Here is a 22,827-nt window from a genome sequence, read left to right as displayed (position 1 = left end):
TGGGAAAAGTGTCAATAAGTTAACACAAAGTTTTATTCAGTGTTGTCCATAAATTCATCATTTACCAGACTTTCATTTTCTTAACAATGATAAAGTGGTATCTGACTGTATCAGGCTGTAGCCTACATTACATATAAAATATATGTCTTCAGCTTTGACCTGACAGGGAACAATCACAGGAGGAAACTTCAGATGAAAAATGTAGTTAAAGATTTAAAAAATATATATAAATCAAAGACAGAGACATCGCTGCCAAGCTTTAACAGCATTCAGTGATCCTACCCACTTGTCTAAAGCTTCATACTGATTTTATAAAATTTAAACTGAGGTTACACATAATATTAGAACATAGAACGCATTATATGTAATATAATGCGTTCTATGCATTTCAATGCAGAAACTGCTCTAACAAACTGACAGCTGTCTTGCGTACACACAGTCACAGTGTTATAAAAAAAAACAAAAAAAACTTTCACTTGTAAAAAGGACGTGCAGAGGTTTTATTCTCAGCTGAAGCTGAATTCACGCTGTGTTATTACTTAAGAAAGTCCTTGAGAAACAATCTAATATCCAACCTGGATTTTGATTCTGACAGACAGTAAACCTCTGCTACTTCAATATGCACTTTGACTAAATGAGGAAATGAAACAGTGTGTCTGGCTCTGTAAGAGGGAGGAGACAGACAGAAACCCAGGGTTTGTTGAAGACATCGGCCAGCGAGCAGGTTAGCTTCACAGAGTAAGTTACCATGGTAACTGACCCGAGTTTAAGTTACCTCTCTTTCTGGAACTAAAAAAAATCCAGAGTCTCCCTCATCTGAGGATTAACAAACTCAGAGTTTTAACTAAACCTGCTTTCTGGAATACCAGCCAGATGTTTTATGAGGACGGAAAAGCATTCATCACATCTGTTAGATCACGAGGAGTACCACTGAATGTAAACACAACTTTTGTTTGTTTACAATGCAAGAAAACTGCACCTTTAAAATTAATTTGCGTGATGGTTGTTGGTATGATCGACTAAATCTGAAGTGAAACGTGTCTATGCACATGCTTGCCAATATAGGCTAAATTGATATTTTCAGTTTTGGAGAAACTTTCCCTCATTTGCTGTTTTGATGATGGTGAGGTTGCAAATATGATGACTACAAACAAAACTAATAGTAATGCATTATGCAGTTAAGGCAGTGTATGAAAGTCATCAAAACACTGTGTGACAGATGCTTTCATATCAGCAACTCCTACCCATGTGTGGATTTTTGCCAGTTCATACTGATATCCATTAAAACTACAGTTAGCTTTCACCATGTGTCCTTTGTAAAATCCCAGTCCTTTGTTCCAGTTCAGTCCTTTAATCAGAGAGGCCCTTGAAGTTGGGCTCTGTGTAAGGTGGTAAGGCGGTCTGCTGGCTGAGAAGTTTGTCCATGATAGCGATCTCTGCATCCCGCTTCTGCACCTCGTCTACGGGGGTCCAGGACATGTCATGCTGAAGTTTGAACGCACCGACAAACTGGTGAGGGCAACTTGGGCCCCATTCCTTTCAGACGAGAGGAGAGAGAAAGAATATTATAATGAGATGTTTGCATTACAGAGTAGAAAAAACTATTTTCTATTTTAGAATCAGTTTACAGAGGAATTCCTTCCTGATTTAAAATGCTATGACTTCTCTAACCTTGGCACACTTTCAGATCAAACATTTATCAGTTTTTTGTTCTAGAGCTGAAATGATTTGTGGATCAATCAATTAGTCTACTGACAAAACATATGATCTGCAGCTATTTTGATTAAAAATGCCTCTTAACTGAGTATTTTTTTAATCTTAACTGGCCATAAACTGAATATCTTTAGGTTTTGAACTGATGGTGAGACATAACACACAATTGGAAGAAGTCACCTTTTTTTGCCATTTTATAGACCAATCAAAAATAATTGGCAGGACAATCAAAAATCAGAATAAGCACCCTTATGCTGTTCAGTTTCCAGTTAATAAATGGCCTTAAAGAGTAAAGCAACCTGGGTTTAACTCTAGAGAAAAATGTCTTAAGGCGTCTTCACTGAACCAAATATGTGCGGGAAAACAAAAAATTCTAGAAATTCCATGACTGTTAAAAATCCTGCCTGGAAGCCTTGCAAAGCGCACATAGCTAACACTAACCAGCCAAATCCAACCATAACTGCCTGTGTTTTGACCAGATGTGTTTTGACCGTCTGGTCACTACCACCTCCCCCCAGAGCTTCATGAACTTTGAACACCACACACCTCCAACTCTCCTGTTACATACACACACTTGCAGGTGTTAGGTTAGGCTGTCACGTTCGTCATCTTCACAAGACTCTCCCTGAACGGATGTTAGGTAACAGACACTGTGCTGGCATGATGCAACATTTCCTCAATGCTGGGTGACATAAGATCTATTTACAGTAGTATCTATCAGTATAATGCAAACCTTAGGAGAAATGATGGAGAAGTATTTCTGTCCAGATGGCCGTTCGTAGAGATAATACATGTTGCCTGGTTTTTTCACAATGTTACAGGCAGCATGGTGGAGGTCAGCATCTCTTTTGGCCTCTTCTAAAACCTGCAGAGAGAGAAGAAAACAAAAGTATGTGCTGGGCTGAAAATATGTCTTTTCTCCTTTCTTGATGTCTGGTATACTTTTACGCCAGCATGTAAATTTACCTTTGCCTGAAAGTTTTTTTTTTTTTTTCTTCATATAGCCTTTTGTAATTAAAAAAATCCAGAATACAAAACCTTGGCAGAGCTGAACATTCCAAAATCAGATTTTGATCCCCTTATGATTACATAACCATGACCATGATCTGGTCTTATTTGACGGATCACATTCCACAAAATTCCAATATAGATGGTTTAAATCTGCCCGGTTTATGCATCCCAGCATGACCAGCTAAAAAAAAGGTTGCTGTAGTATTTTAAAACAACAAGAGTAGCTGCAGCATTTGAGTATAAGTGCAGTATTATCTAGTCCATTCAGTGAGTGTACTGGTGTTTTTGCTGATAGTCTTACCTTTCTCGCCTGCTCCTGTAGGTATCTGATCTGGTCAGCAATGACTGTCAGCCTGTTGCAAGCATTGGCTTTAATGAAATCATCTCCCTAAAAAAAAAAAAAAACAGTTAAGATACTGTCAGGACTGTTGTATCCATTTGAATCAAGAAGTGCTGAAGTGTAGAATTTGCCAATCAAAGAGTTTAAATATGATTTAAATTAAATACATATAAATAATCTTAGTCCAAACCTTCTGTACTTGAGCTGCCAGGGCCACCAGGTCTGAGGGGTCCCCTACTCTGTTGGTCTGGTATGAACTGACCAGTTCCAGCCCACCGGGGGAGCTGCTGCTCTCAACCAGAGTCACTGTAAGGCATCCAGGTGGAGTTACATCACACTGATCTCACACATGTAACACAGCCATCAGCAGGAATACTACTGCAAATATTGCTGTACCACTGCCACTGATGTAACTACTACTGCTGTTGTTTCTGCATCAATTACTGTTACTATCACTGTTGCTTTAGCTACTATCAAATTAGTCAAATTTCACACACGTAGTAATGTCACGTTAATGTAATGTAATGACTTCTAAAGACAAAAATCTTAACTAGACTAACTTTAAGTTACACTCTCGTCTCGAGCTCGTACAGTTCAACAACCGATGAACAAAACAATTGCTTAAATTTACATATATACAGCAGCAGTTACTCTGGCAAATGCAATCAACAACAGTGCAGTTGCGATGTTGTGCAAGTTCAAACTTAATATTGGATTACATTGTACTGTCGTTACATCACAGCTACTCGCACAGTCACGTTTCCACTGTCACAGAATGGTTTAGCGTACGCAGGGTTACATGTAGCTGACTTAAGACAAATACACCTAACTATATTAACACTGACTGTGTTCTTTGTCGGATAACTTTAAAAATCTCGATATTGTTCAGTATGGTGATGTTAGCAAGGTCTGACACGAAGTTTACAGCACGTTTGTTACCTGTTGTGGTTTTGTCGGGCTGGTTGGGGAGGCTGACGGTCCTGTCCATGTTCTCCAGTATCAGTTCTCGATATAAACTTGTTTCACCGATGATTTCAATCGCACCTGGCCACCTCCTAAGTCCAGCTGCTGATTTTATAACTGCTGTTGACCAAAAACACCGGAGGCGTCAAGGGGTCTTAAATCTCCGCCCCATTTTGCCTATAATGGTAGCTCTTATGTGTGCCTGCATAAAATACTTAAAAACAAATCTCTTCATTGCTATTTTACTACGTTTACGAATTCAGGTTTTTTTGAAATGTAATTTTATTTCCACGTTGACATTAAAGAAAATGTTTTATACTGTATATGTTATATTTTATTCTCATTATGACTAGTCTTTATTTTCAGGCACGTCACCAACAAAGCAGCCTCACCACAGAACATTTAAACAAGCGAAGATGTGTCACTAGTGAGAAATATATTTTTATAGACAGACAAAAGTCGGGATATGACCACATTAAACAGTAGCTGTGATATGTCTTTCACATAAGCAGCTTCAAACCAACCATAAAACCACCGAGGTGTACGTTCGGGTATACTACATGTAACGGCGTGACCTGCTGCAGTGTTATTGCTTTTTGACTGTCTGTCTGGTTCCTCCTACTAAATACTATTTCTCCCATGATTCACTGGGTGCACACTTACACAAGTTTTTTCCTCAAAAAGTGATGGTAATAGTAGATATTTTCTCTTTATATAAGTATTTCTTGCACGTTTCTTTTCATTTTTGGGTGATCTGAGTAAGATCTAATATAAATTGCTGCCATTATGAGAAAATGAATCTGCACAGTTTCTCTATTATGAGAGAATTTGTTCTACTATTATTAACAAGATGCTTTCATTGCGGCACATTTGTCATAACAATACTACATACCAACTTATTTTGTCATAACATGGAACTTAACAAGGTAGATAAAACTAAATAAGTTAATTATGTTATTATGACAAGAAATTGTCATGTTGTTTTAAGGAGGAAAAATATTCACTCAAAGGTAAAGGAGACATAAGAACATCAGACAAACTGACAGTGACACCTACATGATTCAGTAAAACACAATGAGATTCTGCCAGGGCTCACTGTGATGAGTATTAAAATGTAAATTGTGTTCTTTGGTCTTCGTCGTCACCAGACTTCAAACCAACTAAACAGCTGTGGAAGATTTTGGAGCAACTTGTTAGACAGCGCTCTCCACCACCATCATCAAAAACACCAAATGAGGCAATATCTTAAATAAATGCTGTTCATCCCTCCAACAGAGTTCAGAGACTTGATGAATGATGAGACTTGATGAAGACACCTAATGTTGCAGACCAACAGCTTGAACATGTGCAGGTTAAATCATTTTCCTCCACAGAACAAAAACATTTCTTGTTCTTACAAAATAAGTTGGTCTTTATCACATACGTACGTTGATACGTTTCTTATTATATCAAATGAGTCAAACTTAATATTTTGTCATATCAAGAAAATAAAAAGCTCATCATAACATTAAAATACAGTACAAAATGTACTCTTACATTTTTCGTTTTCATTGGTTTAATGTTGTCTTAATAAATTTCCATAAATTAGGTGACAACTATTTTATTTATTTATTTTTAATGTTGAATCCACTTTGAAGTGTAAAGCAAATGGGGTTTGGAGGCAGTGATGATGATGATGATGATGATGATGATGATGATGATGATGATACTGTAGATTTTTCTCAGGTGGTTTTATGGGGTTTTCGGTTAACTAGAAATGATTTGTTTTGTACATTGTAGGTTCACAATGGGACCGTCCTATAGCGTTATGATTTCTGCGTCTGTGTGTGTGGAAGGGGGCGGTGGGGAGAGGGGGGTGCTACCGGGGGCTCAACTATTCAAACCCCACCTCCAGACAAGTTACTGCCGGGGACAGAAGTTACACATCCTCTCTGTGCCGGTCCGGCCCCTCGGTCTCTGGTCCAGGCTCGTATCCCGCCGCAGAGCGCTGACTTTCCGCATCATGGAGCTCCGTTATGCGCTTCCCTTTCTGAGCCTTTTGTTGCCTCTGTGCACGTCCGACACTAACTTGAACAACCACGTCGTTTTGGAACCCTTTGATTTCCTCTTCGACACGGCCGTGGAAGCCTACTATAAAAGCGACTGGCTCACTGTTATCCTGAATATGGAGAAGGCGCTCAGGAACAAAGCTACAGTCCGCAAGGTTAAAGCTCAATGCCGGCTCAACTGCGCCAACCACACCGCTTTCGGCGAGCCTCTGGCCGGCTTGGGAGTCCCCATACCGGGGGCCGGGTCTGTGGAAGACCTGGGCTTCTTCCAGAAAATCCTGAAACGGGCGGATTGTGTCAACTCCTGTGAAACTGAGAAACTTGGGACACCAACTATGCATCAAGTCACTGCAGAAGTGGAGTTGGAATTCAAGAAAAGGACCCCTTATAATTACTTACAAGTCGCCTACTTTAAGGTATAAAGCTCCAAAGTATAAGTATGAAACTTTGACTGAAATCACTGCTGTTCTTTAATAAAATGCATCAGAGATAATGTTTTTCAATCGCAGCTGCATGTAAACATGCAGGCCATACATTATGAAACGCTTTCACTAGCTTTAGTTTACATTCATTCAGGCTTTCCATCAGAGTTAGGATGTAGTTGACTACTGTAAATGTCCCAACCCCCTCAAAACCAAGACAACCATGCCACGTCTTAAGGTGGAGTCAGCCTCTGAGGAGTCTGACGTTAGGACGTAGACTTTTTTGGATACAGCTGTTTAAAGGCCTAAATGCTGCTTTCAAATGCTCACAATAAACTCGTACTTGCTAGACAAAGTGCTAGTTTTTAGAGTGCTTTTATCTGTAAAAGATTGGCCAAGATAGATAGATGTTTTATCACTTTTATATCCACAATTTTCTTTTTTTTATGGGATTACTAGGAAGTAAGACTTTTTAAAGCAGCAGAATAATGAAAAAAATAGTGCAGAAGTTTAATCAGCCTTGATAATGTACTTTTATGTATTTCTATAACAATTCCTATGAATTTTGAAACATTCAGAATTCAGACCTCACAGTACAAAATGACAACGGACACATTTTCAGTATGACAGAGTTGTTAACTAGTTATGATTCAGCCATTAGGCTTAAATTTATGACTTTCAGAAGTCTGACACCAGGTGTTGGGGGACAAAAGCTCTTTATCATCAGTCTTACTGAATCACATGATGCAGCTTTAAATATTTTATTGGCCTCTTTTGTGAAAATGACATGTTGTTATTTTAATTACAGGCCATTATGGGTGGGAGTTTCCGTGGTTTGTTAGAAATAAGTTGCTCCAATTCCTACAGGTCACCAGAAAAGAGCCTACAAGCTACACATTTCCTCTTTCACATTAGTTACTAGCAACAACACAGCTGATTATTTTGAAGTAAGGAGTGATTTAAAACCAAACTGATGAGAGGTTGGTCAGTTAGAGAAAGATTTAGAATGACAGCTTGTTCCTGTCAGCCCTGTTTATTAAAGCTGCACTAATCAATATTTTTAGCGATGGTTCAAATGACTATGTGTAATGTAAAAAGGTGTCACTCATATTAACAAACCCACAAAGAAATATCATGAAATTCTGCAGTTCCCCTGAACTCTACAGAGCTTTTTAATGATTTTCAGGCTCAATGTTTTGATTTCATGGCCGTCAACGTTACAGTTTTGGTTCATTAGCGTAGCTTTTTAGCCACAGCTGATTTCAGCTGAAAAGTTCGTACACTACCTATCTGCCCAGCACCAAACAGCAAACAGATAAAGTTAATAACTTAGTGCAGCATTTAGCAGCTAGAGGGTCAGATATTTTTCTCAGGAGTTGGTAGAGAGCAAAAACAGAACTAAAAGAGAGTGAATATTGGACTAAAATTAGCCAGTTGGACAGAAACACTACTTCACAATTAGTGCTAATGTTGCTCTGTGTCTACTGTGTAAATAAACTATAAGTTGGCTAACATGTTAATCATAAGATCTTTATAATATGATAAAATGTCAGTAGCCAAACAATCAATGGATGCTGCTTTACCTTGAGGTTAGGATAAACTAAACCCAGTTTGAGAAGCACATAGAAGCAAACACATTATAAAATATCACAGTGCAGCAGTGAACAATCCTGTCATAGTGAATTAGTCCGTAGTTTTTCCTCCCAGGTGATCTGATTAACACACCTTCAGTCTAGACAGGATGAGTTGAGCTTCTATGTGTTTTCAGATAAATATGCTGGACAAGGCGGTGGCGGCAGCCAACACGTTCTTCCAGGCCAACCCGGATCACATGGAGATGAAACAGAACCTGGACTACTACAGGATGATGGCAGGAGTAAAGGAGGAAGACTTCAAAGATCTGGAGGCCAGGCCACATATGGTGAGTGCAAACTTCTTTGACCTCTTAGTCTTCTTAGGAAAGCCTTCGAGTCTAAATTGTTTTCCTCACATTTGAGTTATTTTATTGTTCCGTTTATTTCAGAAATTGACATTTTATCACATGATCCGTTTAGTGCAGTATTATTTTCTGACTGTGACATTCCTGTGTTTTTCCTGTGGGGTAATCACTATATAAAAAAAGTAGAGAATAAACCTTTATGCTCTAAAAGTAAAACTCAACCCAGACAAATTGTTTTAAGCATCTAGTGTCAAAGCTTTTCTGTTACTGCTGTTAAAGAGCCAATAACATGTCAAATAGAAGATCACATTGCACTCGTAACATTGCTTTTATAAAAGGGATTGAAACTATCTAACAGGGTGTCTACTTGCTCTCTCCTCAGGCTGAGTTCCTGCTGGGGAAGAGTTACTACAGCGACGACTCTTTCGGTCTGGCGGCTGAACACTTCGAAGCGGCTTTAGATGAGCACTTCAAGGCCGATAAGGAGTGCAGAGCGCTGTGCGAGGGATCCTACAACTATGACGGATACAACTACATGGAATACAGTGCCGACCTGTTCCAGACCATGACAGGTGACACAGTACATCCATGGTTATTGTGCCAAAAAGATGTATGAAAATTGGAACTTCGATGATCTTATTCCTTTGTGTAAATGTGTGTGTGTGTGTGTCAGATCACTACATGCAGGTACTGAACTGTAAGCAGCACTGCTCTGTGGAGCTGGCTTCAACTGCTGGAAGAGACAAGCCCTTTGAGGACTACCTCCCCTCGCAGTTCAACTACCTGCAGTTCTCCTACTACAACAGTGAGTCTCACAGCCTGTACTCTGTGGTGTACATGGCTTTAGCTAATGCCCCTGATCATAATGCAGTTAATCCCTAAATCTGCAGTGATTTACGGCATCGCTGATTATGCATAGGGTCAGATATAGCTTGCTGAAAAATGTTGGCCTTATGAAAAAAAAAAGAAATTACCAATTTTCTCCTCTGATGTGAAGGAGGTTCCTCCCTTATCGCAGTTAACCCTTTGCATCCGATGATACCAGAACGCACAGACATGATATACATGTTGTTAGATTCAGATTCAGACGTTTTTTGGGGTTATAAAAAATCCTAGGAATCTCTGACATCCTGATGACAGATTAACACCCATAAATTAGCTTTGAAGTCAATTTTTAAAAAGATGCTCCTCACCTGCAGATGTTGCCTTCTAATCATCATGTTTTGAGTTTTCTGCAGTATCAAAATGATCCAGTGAGAGTTGTCTGTACGTTCATGGTCACAGTGCAAACAGGAAGTGCTAATAGTTCATTCAGCAGGACTTTTCATGGTGACAATCTCCCAAACTGTAAAGAAATATAGGCTAAAGAAACAGGACCCAGGTGTAGCCCACTACATCTTCATATTGTTATTAATATATTAGACTTTTTTCGGTTTGCATTATTATTTGTTTATGACATTATTAAGGCTTAAAATGTCTCATCAACATGGTTCTTATGTCCCTGGAACACTGACACTCTCCTTTATACATCCTTGTACAGAGATTTTCCCTGTGATGAACTAAATGGCACAACAACAACTTTTCTCAAAACCCTGCTCTAAAATCATGTGTAGTACAACTCACATGCAACTTGAAACTGGCATTTCTGAGTAGCCCAACTTATTCTAAAAATAATATATGGCATGTCCGGCAATGACATGTAAGCCTGTAAGTAAAGGGAATGAGAACTGAGCAAAAAAAGCCTGGAGTTCAAAGTATTAAAGAAAAACACCAAAACGCCCAGTAATACCTCCAGTCAGATTTGATTTCTGCATTTTCTCTTTTGGAGCCATAAACCACCAAAAAGAATTTTTCCAGGTTCAGGTTCAAGTTACTTTATTTGTACCAGTAGATAGATTTGGTTTGCAGTAGACGAGGAATCCACCTCGACACACGTTTTACAAACAACACAGACAGTAGACAGATATAAGGCTCCAATAATTAGGACTTAAAAAGGGATAAATAACAATAAAAATCACTAATATAAATAGCTATTAAAATAGATAAGGTAAAATGTAGATAAAAATAAATAAATTAACGTTGCTTCTATAGCATCTGTGCAATGTTGCTACGTCTTCTTCATCTGAGTGATGGCTGCTGCAACAAAGCTATTTTTATACCGCTTTGTTGGGACTATAAGCCTGTATGTCCTGAGGGAAGAAGCTGGAATTCACTGTGTGAAGGATGGGAGTCGTCATTTAAAACTGAGCTGGTTATCTGCTGTAACTGTCTGGTGTACACAGACGCTGATCAGCCTACAAGACCTTTTAACAATTTGATTCAGAGAGTTTCTGTTCTTTAAAGATCGGTTTCCAAACCATGAAACCAAAGAAAAAGATCAAATCAATTCGATGGATTCTACAGGGATTACCTAATCTTTTCTGTTTCTCTAATTTTAATTTGAAAGAAGCTAAAAATCACATCTAAACATAGTGGATTTCAATATATTCATTTTGAATATAATCAGAGCCTGACAGTTGTATGACTATAGTAGTAATATGGATAATGACTCCTCTTGTGGCCTGTTTAAACCTAGTTTCAAGTAAATTTGAGTAAATCACTCGCTCAGTGACTAAGTTAAGAAAGAAATTATGCAGACTGCGATTTTTAGTGTGACATCAGAATAAAGAGGCTTATTAAAGAGGGGGTTTCCAAAATAGTAAAAGGGTGAGTTTCATGGCAGCTCCTTTGAAGTATACAAGAGAGAAAGCGTTTGAAATGATCCCTGCGGGGAGTCTTGAAACTCTTCCTTTCATTAAAGGGGTACTCTGGTTCCATAATGCAACTCTTTCTTTAGAATAGCTGTTTCAGACTTTATCCCTACTCTTCACCCTCCTGCTTCTGTCTCCTGACTCCAGGTGAGAAGTATGAGCAGGCCATAGAGTGTGCCAAGACCTTCCTGTTGTTCCACCCTAATGACCAAGTGATGAACCAGAACCTGGCTTATTATTCTGCCGTGTTGGGGGAAGACAAGGCAGAAACCATATCAGCCAGACAGGTACAGTAGGTCGAACCTCTTTAGTATAAAGGCTTCCATCCAAACAACCTCACTGTGAGTGCAGAAAGATTAGCAGTGAATTAGCAGTGAGAGGAAAAAAAAGCACTCAAATGTACAAAAACAGCATTAAAAAAGCACTGATGGTAATCTAAAGCACTTCAACATTTGCTGCGTTTAAATGGTGCAATAAATAAGACTTTTAATGTCCATATTATACAGCATTTACTGCAGCTTAACAGGGTTGTTGATCAATACTAATGACTAAGTGATTCTGTCCTGGGGTGCTTAGATTTCTGGCTTTCACTAGTGAACTCACTCTCCAGCTTGTGTTCAGCTTTGAATATATTCTTCAAAGGGGTTTTTAGATTTGGTTTCAGAAATAGTCCATCACAAAGAAATATGTTAATGCTTTATGCTAATGTTTACTTAACAAAATAATTAGTAATGATATGTAGGAGAAATATAAAATAGCACCAGACATATCCTTTAATAATCCATAATGTTGCATTTTCATATTTTCCTTTACATGAATTCAATTCTACCTTTATTATTAATGTTCTAAAATAACTTAACATCACATTTAGTTTGACTGGTAGAGACCTGATACTTCAAGAACAAGTCTGACGATGTTGTTTTATTGTCAAGGAATCTCATGAAAAAAATCAGAACCAACTAAATTGATCCCATTAACAAGTCTTCCTTCATTACCATGTAATTACTCACTAGAGCAGCAAATGTGTATTCATCCACAGCTGAAAATAGTCCCCAACAAATGCACTGTATACTCCTGCTGGGTAACATTAACTTAAAACTACAGTGGCCAGCTGTTTTAGAAATTACTTACACCCCTCCACCCCTCCTAAAAAAAACATGTTTAGTTTATTGTTTCCTTCTCTCAGATGTCTGAGCTTCTCTGTGTGAAGTAAGAGTCATTTTGTGTCCAGCACTTAAACTTTTGAGATGAAAAATATTTGCATATTCAAAGATTCTGGATTTTTCAATGAGGGAGAAGGAGTGGGTGTCATTTGAAGGATTTTATTGTGCTAATTAAACTTTTTTTTTGTAGAAAAAACATATCAGACAGTATTTTATAAACAAAGAAATGTCTGGAGGGAATCTTTAACATTTCCTAAAATTTCAGTAGGAACCAGTGGGCTTGAGGCTGAGAGCCACAAACAGACTGGGAAAGTTGGAACTTATTGAGAGAAAAACGACACATTGTTGGTTTAGGTTTTTAATAAGATAGATGATGAGGAGATTAATTCAATGTTTTTTAGCATTAACCTCAACTTAAAGCTTGGCACTTTTATTTTGTACCTTCTGAATATACCTTTTTTTTTGCAGGAATTTCAACAATTAAAGTAAAACAAATGCTTTGTTTTGAACTCCCAGGTGGTGAAAGATTATATTCGGCAGTCCATGCTGGAGAAAGAGCTGCTGTACTTTGGATATGAAGCCTTTGGAATCACCTTTGTAGATCCAGTGAGTGAATAAACCATTTGTTATCCATCACCTTCGTCTCATTTCATGCCGTGCTGAAAAATAAACGGAGGACATTTGAATTAACGCCACATCATTTTGTATCCAGGACACGTGGACTCCTGAAGATGTCATGCCTAAGAAACTGAGAGAAAAGCAGAAGTAAGATTCCACACACACACACACACACACACACACACACACACAGACGTTTGTGCAGTGTGTGTATAAATTTGTGGTTAAAGTGATGTTAATCCGTCATTTTATCCTCATTGCGTCTCAGGGCGGAGAAAGAGGCTGCAGCGAGGATCACGGAGGAAATAGGAAACCTGATGAAAGAGATTGAAACCCTGGTTGAGGAGAAGAAGAAGGACTCTTCAGACTTGACCAAGATCATTGCACCACAGGAAGGTGAATACTTCTCTCTGAAAATTTGAAATAATCCAAACGTCCACATGATTGACTTAAAAATCCATTTATAACAAATGAAAATGAAGCGTCTTTTCACCATCCAACTAGATTACAGTATTGATTTAAAAAAAAAAAAAAATAGAACACGACCTCCAAGCAAAGTCAAAATGACATCTTCCGCAGCCAAACTTTTAATATCCTCGGCTGGTATTGTGTGTTTAAGTCTTGACTGTGACCTTTCTCCTCTAGGTGGCGCTCCAACATATGATGACATCAAGGTGACCATGACATCCGCCCAGCTGAACGGCTCTCAGCGGGTGCTGCTGGATGGGGTGATCACTGACGATGACTGCAGGGAGCTGCAGCGCCTCTCCAATGTGAGTTATCTAAAGAATGGAGTCGCTCACAACTTAGTGAGTTCACTTTACTGCGCTTACAACAAACGTTAGGAACTTACTTTGGTATTGCAGCAGTACGGACAGGACGGGTAATTAAACCATCATATGAATAGAAATATTAAAAATACACAAATACCTCTCTACACAAAGGAACTCTCTCATGTCTGTTTGTGTCCTGCCTCTGTTGGGTTTTCCATTGTGTGTCTCAGCCCATCATGTCAGAGTGTTGATGTTGTGCATATTTCCCAGACTGCTGCTCTGAAAGGTGATGGCTACAGGGGGCGTCCTTCCCCCCACTCCCCCAGTGAGATGTTCCAGGGAGTCACTGTCCTGAAGGCTGTCAAGGTCTGTATCTCTGCTGCTTAGTAAATAGCCATCCACACACATATTACCTACATTTCTTTAATCCGGTACCTGCTGTTGAATCACGTTTCCTCCTCCCACAGCTGGGACAGGAGGGGAAGGTTCCGCTGAAGAGCGCTCGTTTGTTCTTCAACCTAAGCGAGAAGGTGAGGAAGGTTTTGGTGTCGCACTTCCGTTTGGAAACTCCGCTCTACTTCTCCTACTCCCACCTGGTCTGTCGCTCCGCCATCGATGGTAAGTCAGACAGTGATGCGATGCTGGTATTATAATAATGAATACATAAATACAATAAAAAGATGATTGGATAAAAAGGATGCAGCTGTGTCTAGTCAGACAAAGAGCATACAACAGGGTATGAAAGTTGTATTCTGATAATAACCTCAATGTTCTACAACACAGCAACATACGAGTCTACTGGATAATTCACTATAGCTTCTAAATATTTCAACTTTGTTTCTGAGAGATGGTTTGTTTTCTGTAAGTCTGGCATGACAAATGACTCTAAATACTTCATTAGACATGAGACTAAGTGACTGTTACTATTGACACGTCAGAGTCAGCTCACTATTATGTAGTTGTAGTTGTGCCTCATTCCTGAGTGTGCAATAGGACATTTTGAACACAGAAAAAGATCTGTAGCCAGCAGAGAAATTATTATCACACAAAGAAAAAAACAACCAACATCAGAAATGACTCACTCTAGTAGTCCCTACTATTGGGACTTGTGGAACATTGTAACAAAACTGTTGAGCAAGCATGCAGGCAAACCTGAGAGCACACAAGGCAGAGATGCTGACAGAAAGACACTGAGTGAGTCTCCGGGCTTGTGAGCACACAGAAGAGACATTGAGAAAGGACAACTGAGTAAAAACTCAGTGAAAGAGGTTTTCATACAGCACATGACATGTTAGGGATTGGCTCAGAGAGGAGTGCATCATTTATGGAAGATCGTGAGCTGTATCTTCATGGAGGTGCAACGACCAGCGCAAGCAGCGCTCCGACTGTTTGGTATTTTCCTGACCTTGAAACTCGCTTTGCGTGTTTGTGAGTTATTTTGGTGACCAGCACAGAGTGCACGGTGCACAGGTGGGAGGAGAGGCGCAGACAGGTGGAAGGTTCATTCAAATGAAGCAGCGTAAAGACAAAGTTGTACTTTAGTTGAAATTTGGTCAAACTAAACTATGCAACCGTGTACAGGGTGAGGTAGATTACAATTATTGCTGAAATAGCAAATACATTTTTTTATTTTTTATTTCTATCGTTATTATAGTAACTAACTGATGAAAAAAACTACTACTTCTTTGGCTGCAGATTTGTGGTGATGTGTGTTCATGTCGTGGCGCTCTGAACTGTCTTTTCCTGATGAACAGCTTTCCTTTTATTGAGCTGTCGTTATCACATTAAACTGTGATTGGCTCAGCTGTTTCAGAGCTATGAGAGCAGTGATGTGACTAGTATTTAATAATCACTACACCTGTTGATTTATATCAAGCCCCCAGGAACAGTGCCGGGCTGTGAAGCCAATTTGACACAGTGGCCAAACTGTGTAATTACAACGTCATGTGATGCTATTGGGCCCAAAAATACTTTTACCCATAGACTTACATTGTGAAAGACACGTCTGTAAATCAGCGGATAATTTTTTTTGAGCATCACAACCCCCGCAAAATGACTCGTCTCACTATCAGAATTTGATCCATTCGGTCTGATCACATTCCGACAGTCTAGAAGAGCTGCAGGATTGAATTGTTTTATCCCCGTTCAAATTAGCGGAGGGCTAAACTGGAAGTAGCCGGCTCGGCCAGCAAAAGTCACTAGTGCGCATGCTCTATGGGCCCAATGATCCCAGAAGATCCGGGTAATTCTATACCCGGAAGTTGAACTTTTTTTGCTTCATGCACCACTGAGCAACTTTCATAGGAATGAACGGAGCCCTGCCTTCCACGCTGTATCCAGTTGTCTTTATACATCCATGATCTGTATTCACCTTCACTCAGTTTTTTTTACAAGTTGCGCTGCTGCACATACATGAACCAAAATAGCAGGTGCACATGGAGACGCCCATATATAGTCTGTGTGACTAAGACCTACCACCTTGCGTTTGTTGTTACACTTGCATGGTTAAAATAGGACACTGTATGTTAATAGAGTGGGAGGAGCTATTTAGGGCACCGCTGGTTTGGGGAGTAAAAGTCCCTCTTATTTTTCTCATAGACAATCTTACATGACTTGGAGCTCTTCTATGGCTTGGATCGGCATGAACTTCTCCTGGTTGAATTATAAGTACAAAAGATGAACAATTCCATAAGAAAATATCCAGATAAAAAGTCAAAGGTGCAAGTCTGTGTACATAAAAAGAAGTTAACTACGACTCCCAAGGTGCATTTCGATAAAAATCATTCAATCACAGTTTAAAATCAGAGCTTAAAATTCTGTGTATAATACAATCAGCAGCTTAAATGAATCCACTCTCAGATTCTCAGTTAGTTTTGGATGAATTTAGCAACTGCAACAACAAACAAAACAACTATAACTCTGATACACAGCTCTGACTAGCTTCTTCTAAATAAGCTGCAGAAGCTCATGGGTATTGTAGTATATAGAGCTCTCCGCCACACCAAACTGAAAAGTACATAATCTCTCAGAAAACAAAAACAATGAGCTAAAAGACACTAAAAAGCTTCAAACACAAAGGGTGATAATTCTCTGTGGGTTTGTTAATAAAAGTGACACCTTTCACATTACACATTATTATTAGATCTGCTGTAAATATAAAATATATTGATTAGTGCAGCTGTAATAAATCCCTTTAGTTTGACTAAAATGAATCAGATGAGTGTGATCACAGCCTGAAATGTTCGTCCTCTCTCTGTACTGCTGGTTATTCAGAGAAGAAGGACCGTGAGGACCTGAGTCACCCTGTTCATGTGGACAACTGTCTGCTGGTGTCTGAGCTTAACGAGTGCATAAAAGAGCCTCCTGCATACACACACAGAGACTACAGGTGAGCGCGCACACACACACACACACACTACAGTGGTTACAGAGTGTGTTGATGACAAGCAGCTCCATAACATCCTGATGTGTCTCCCCCTCCAGTGCCATCCTTTATCTAAACGACGACTTTGAAGGAGGAGATTTCATTTTCACAGAGTTGGATGCAAAAACTGTCACGGTAAATATTCAGCCATGCTTTCATCTGCACTCACAGCCCGCGTCAGTAGAACAGTTGTACATTTAAAGCTATGAAATTGTCTGATATGGCACGTTATATACTGTATTCTCGGACTCCTCCAGGCTGAGGTGCGTCCACAGTGTGGCCGCGTGGTCGGGTTTGGAGCGGGAAAAGAAAACCCTCACGGCGTCAGAGCTGTCACCAAGGGTCAGAGGTGTGCTGTAGCGCTGTGGTTCACCCTGGATCCTGCTCACGAGGAAAAGGTACAGACCATCTATGTAGAATAAGAGTAGTATTAGGCCTGGTAATTGTTCAATAAACACAGGTGTAGATAATGGTGTTTTACTTTTTGACTGTCAGCAGATATTTGAGGAAAATGAAACTGTTAATGCTGCATAACTAGTTTTCTGGGGATACATACAAATGAAAGAACCTCCATTCTGCAAAACTGATCCAGTGTCATTAGAGCTTTTGTTCGTCTCTGATCCTGGTATTTTGATTCCTAATTGGGTCATTTTGCTTTCTCTTTTTTTCTCTACTATTTCCTTTTGTTCTGCAGGAGAGAATCCAAGCTGAGGATATGCTGAATATGTTTTCAACCCCCGTGAATGCAGAGTTCAGCAAAACAGATAGCTCAGAACCCCGGTCGGCAACACCGGAGCCTCCTCCCCCACAGGCCGACCAGGGGAAAGCAGATAATAAACAAGACGATAAACCGACAGAGCAGAAGCAGGACGTACCGGCCGACTCGCAGGATGACAAAGCAGCCGGCACGAAGACGGACAAAGCGGAGGCGAAAACCGCCAGCGGAACAACAACAGGCACTAAAACCACTAAAGCCAAAGCCGCTCCCAAAGCAAAGGCCAAAGCTGGAGACCAAGCAAAAGCCAAGACAGACAAAGTGAAATCTGCTGCTAAAACAGATGGAAAGCAGACGGTCAAAACACAAGCCAAGCAGGTAGACAAAAAGGATGCAAAATCAGCTGCGAAAAAGACAGCGAAAGGAGCTGTCAAAAAGGATTCCAAAAAAGCTAAAACTCCCGACTCAGACTCTCAGAACGGCAAGGACGAGCTGTGATCAGACAGCGACTGTGACTCTCTCTATGCGGTGTCTGTTTTCTAGTATTTTCTACAAGATGTTCTCTGTGGGTGTGTGGCTGAATGAAAGGATGTGGTACTTTGCCTTTTGAGTCATTGGTTATGGAGGAACAAGTTATTATTTTTTGAAAACTCAGCCATTAGTTGAAAAACCAAGGGACTGCTGTAACACTCGAATCCTCACTCGACTACTTTCATACTGTTGCTGACAATCTGCTAATGTCTCCCAAATCACTGTAAGCATCTTTACTCTGCATCCAAAGCTTTGTGCGTGTGTACATAGTTTCATCTCATGTCAACCTGACTTTCCTTCAGCTGATTTCTTTTATTTGTGATGTCAGTTGTGAAACCAGGCACAGGAGGGTTAAAAGGGAGGTGGGGATGGGGGGGAGGGGACTCAAGCCAACTGTGGAAACTTGTGAAATAAAAGTGACGTTTCTAAATTGTAGTGATTTTTTTTTTTTTTTTAATAAAAAGAATAAGATCATGCTGTTCTCCATGCTAACACTGGGTGGCAGGATAGAAGCATTATTCAGTAATTTGTCACACACACTTACTGTAGTAGTGATCCATGACAAATCCTCAGGTAGTGAACTCCGAGGTTCAAGGAAATCCTGCTGCTGTCCTGCTGTGATTAGTTTGAAACCTGAATAATTCAAAGCCCAGATGTTCATTGTTCTATTATTACTTGACGTCTTTGAAGCTAAGCAGATTTCAACACTGTCTCTCTTTTTAATCTTTTTTTTTTTATCTCAGGGGCTGCCTTGGAAAACTAACTACTGCTATTGACATTCAGATTTCTACTCTTTCATAAAAGATATGTCACCTTTTTCTCCATCTCTACCTAACCCCCCCACAGAGTCACAACTGGTAGAAAGCAAATCCTTAATGGTACATCTCCAGTGGTGGAAAGTAACTCATAACCAAGTATATTTACTAAAGTAGGGGAGACTGGGGATGGTTGCAACACTTTTTTCGTTTGTCTCAGGTACTCAGAGACTATTTGGACTAGACCAACCAAATTTGACTATATTAAATTTAAATCTGCTTGATAATTACTAGGGGGGGGGGGGATTATTAGATGCATCGTGATGCAGACGTGGACGATTCTGCATCGATTCACAAATGTCAAAAATAGATTTTCTAAATGTTAGTTAATAACGTGATGTTGACGGAACAAAAAGGCAGCGCAGCACCCAGACAGTCTACAGCGCACACACACTAGTTATCTTGGCAGTTCATCTTAAAAATAGGCAGCAGTTGCAAGCATTTTTTGATTACATAACTAAACAATTACCTTTGCGAGACAAACATGAAGTATATTGTGAACTTCCTACATCATCACTCAGAGACTAATGTTAGTGGAGAAGAGCAGCAAACTCCAGCAGTAAGAAACAAGACCTGCTGACCATCACACACTGCAGCATTAAACAACTTAAACCAACTCTGAGGTGAAGAGAATAACTCTGTGCTCAGTCTGTTTCACTTCAAAAACCCTGCAGCCGCTCAGCGTCTTGTGCAGTGATGTCTTTCCCCAGAGCTAACAGTGCAGCAGAGAGGCTGCTCTCCACTGCTGGAGACATAACATTAATACTAACACAGCAGAGCACTCCGACTCCCCCTCATTTTGTTATTCTCCTACAGGCAGGAGACTAAGATGCTTTCAAATGAATTAATGAATAAATTATTGCAGTTTTTAAATAAAAAGGCAGTCCACAGCCTGGTTTGGCACACAGTATACTTGAGCAAGAGACTGAAAATTGTGCCCCCTTTTCTGTTCATTCAACTGATTATGAATCGAATCAGACACCAAAGAATTGGAATCAATTTGATTTGTGAGATTCCCACCCCTAGTAATTACCCATACCATAACAGATTGAAGAAACATCATAAATTAAACTGAACAAAACTCATGTTGAAACAGGCGAGTCTCCACAGATCTGATCATGAGAAAGTATCAAAGTGTGGTTCCTGGAGTGGGGAACAACCATAGACTGTATATAAATATAATATAATCTTTATATACAGTCTATGGGAAAATCCAATAGACCTGATCAGGAGACCTCAGAGAGCTGCAGCAGTGCAGTAATGCAGTCAGGTGTCTAAACATGCAGAGTGGTAAAAAAATTATCACAAGAATCCTGAACTGGATTCTGAATTTAATGAGTCAGTTTAAAGACATTTGTGAATTATCATCTCCATCAAAGCTTCATGAGATGTCCGTGTCTAAATGATATAATCAAAGTGTAATCACAACTGAACTTAATTTATCATTCAACCACAGCACAGTACACACAGTATATGCTCTTTTTTCTATTTCACATTAGTAAATGTGGTCCCTTCAAATATTTCTGTTATCTGTTGTAATTCCGGAGACACTGTCTAGGCAGCTGTTGGGACTCAGGAGCAGGTTTGGTTATCAGCAATAGTTAATAATTACCAACGATAATTATTAATTATTAAAAGTAAATCAAATTATTAATATGAATTAATAATGGCAGGGCACCACCCTGAGGTCAGGCACCAATAACCAAACAGTGAAAACAGTCTCAAAATGTGGTGTTCATCCAAGACTGTCAACATCTGAAAAATATTAAGATTATAGGATGAACAGTGAAGATTTGAATTTGAGCACTGAGCCCGTCAGCAAACTACTATCACAGTATGTATGCAAACAATCACATGAAACTTCTCTTTAAATGCACAACAGAGTTTATTAACTTTAGCAATATCAATTATAAATCAATGATGCTTAAAGCTATAATATGTGTTGTGTTGTGTACTTACATTATCCTAAATGTTTCCAACAATTTTCAAACCCAGAGAAATCTGTAATTCTAATCAAGGTAACAGTCTGTTTCATATTCATACCTGCAAGATACGTTGGCGTTGTGGCTGTTTGCCACAATGGCCTCTACCGAAGACTATACACATATAAGATAATGTGTCAGCGTTGTGGTTGTTCGACCAAAACTGTTATAAATGGACTTTTACTCAGTTTTAAGCCACATTTTTATGATAAACTTTTAGATCTTTGTTGTTTTTAACTATATCTTTTAACCGGATGAAGAATTTTAGTCATCAGACATCTGGACCTTAAGTTGTCAGAGAAACAGGCTGAGCAAATGTTAGCAGCAGCTTGGCTACCAGTCCCTTCCGGAAGTCCGATGCTCGCTGAACATTGTTGGAGAAACATTGATTTTTTTTTTACGTGAAACAGCTTTATTCAGTATTTTATGGTTTTAATCCCTGTGTATGTTTATTTTTGGAGAGGAGGAGACCTCTGAATAATTCTGCTCCCAGTAGAAACCTACTGAACGTCTGGGTCTTAATTTATCAGAGAAACAAGCTGAGCAAACGTTAGCAACAGCTCAGCTAACAGCCCCTACCAGACGTGAGAGAAACACTGATTTTTTACGTGAAACTGTTTTATTCAGTGTTTTCACCTGTTTTCTTCACTGGGTCTATTTGTTCTGGAGAGGAGGTGACACTTCTGTGGATAATTCGGCTCCCGGTGAAAACCTGCTGGATCTTAAGTTATCAGAGAAGCAAGCTGAGCAAACGTTAGCAGCAGCTCGGGTAGCAGCCCCTACTGGACGTCCTGTGCCCGCTGAACAGTGTCAGAGAAACATTGTTTTTTAACGTGAAACTGCTTTATTCAGTGTTTTACAACCAGCTTCTCTCCCAGAGAACTGGATGAAGGATTTTAGTCATCAGACAACTGGATCTTAAGTTATCAGAGAAACAAGCTGACCAAACGTTAGCAGCAGCTCGGCAACCAGTCCCTCCCGGAAGGAGGAGGATCAAGATGGTGGACGTGAACCACATGGGGTATACATCACGCAAGTGTTCCGGTCAACGGTTTAACTGCAAGATTTAAACAGAGGCTGTGATTAAATGCTGACTTCCAGTCAACACTTGCTTCTGATAATCACAATGGGGTCGGACAAAACTGAGTGTCTGTGTTACCCATCAACATGTGTCTGACTAAAGAATAGTGTGTGTGAGCGTCGAAACACGTGTGTGTAGATGCAAGCGGGGTTAGTTGAGAGTAGAGGGTGAAAACGCCAAAGGACAAATTGTGAGGAGAGAATGGTGCTTGCTTTTATTTTCACAGACATGGCATGCAAATATCCTTTTTAATCTCCAATTGTTTCTGAATCAATGCTTGTGTAAAACTTTTGACTGGTAGTCTCGCATGTGGATGTCACAGCAGTTTGTGAAATATTCATAAAATTTAATCTATAGATTCATTACATGGGCACAAATTTTCCATTTTTTTCGTGACACTCTGCACCAATTGAAAAACTAATGTATTTCAATTGGAAGTATGTTTCTTTTCCTGCACCATGTTTTTATTTCTTCAGTCTGGTCTCCGGAGCACAGTAGCTATATTTTTCTTTTTTTTTTTTGTTTGTCATTTATTTTTG

At 39.5% G+C, this 22,827-nt stretch overlaps 2 protein-coding genes and 1 long non-coding RNA gene across 3 annotated transcripts; 1 reads left to right on the top strand and 2 right to left on the bottom strand.

Moving 5' to 3' along the window:
* c4h1orf50 (chromosome 4 C1orf50 homolog) lies at positions 1 to 4,178 on the bottom strand. Its single transcript, XM_044349037.1, has 5 exons — positions 4,004 to 4,178; positions 3,255 to 3,370; positions 3,026 to 3,112; positions 2,447 to 2,578; positions 1 to 1,536 (listed from the first exon to the last, which is right to left on the bottom strand). The coding sequence occupies exons 1-5, from the start codon at positions 4,050 to 4,052 to the stop codon at positions 1,351 to 1,353; spliced, it is 570 nt and encodes a 189-aa protein (XP_044204972.1). The 5' UTR covers positions 4,053 to 4,178; the 3' UTR covers positions 1 to 1,350.
* A 575-nt stretch (positions 4,179 to 4,753) lies between these two features.
* Positions 4,754 to 18,840, top strand: p3h1 (prolyl 3-hydroxylase 1). Its single transcript, XM_044349036.1, has 15 exons — positions 4,754 to 6,491; positions 8,266 to 8,418; positions 8,819 to 9,008; positions 9,110 to 9,241; positions 11,334 to 11,473; positions 12,866 to 12,955; positions 13,062 to 13,114; positions 13,236 to 13,363; positions 13,613 to 13,740; positions 14,011 to 14,106; positions 14,208 to 14,358; positions 17,014 to 17,128; positions 17,224 to 17,299; positions 17,422 to 17,562; positions 17,859 to 18,840. Exons 1-15 carry the CDS (start codon positions 5,784 to 5,786, stop codon positions 18,375 to 18,377), a joined length of 2,820 nt encoding a protein of 939 aa, XP_044204971.1. The 5' UTR covers positions 4,754 to 5,783; the 3' UTR covers positions 18,378 to 18,840.
* On the bottom strand, positions 12,923 to 14,062 carry LOC122980733. The gene is made up of 3 exons (XR_006403074.1): positions 13,898 to 14,062; positions 13,600 to 13,749; positions 12,923 to 13,008 (listed from the first exon to the last, which is right to left on the bottom strand). It is a non-coding gene; the product is annotated as an uncharacterized LOC122980733 (long non-coding RNA).
* Positions 18,841 to 22,827: the final 3,987 nt, after the last annotated feature.

This window comes from Thunnus albacares, chromosome 4 (assembly GCF_914725855.1).
Source record: "Thunnus albacares chromosome 4, fThuAlb1.1, whole genome shotgun sequence".
NCBI lineage: Eukaryota > Metazoa > Chordata > Actinopteri > Scombriformes > Scombridae > Thunnus > Thunnus albacares.
Note: the sequence above shows the minus strand (reverse complement) of the source record. Positions and strands in the feature narration are given on the sequence as shown.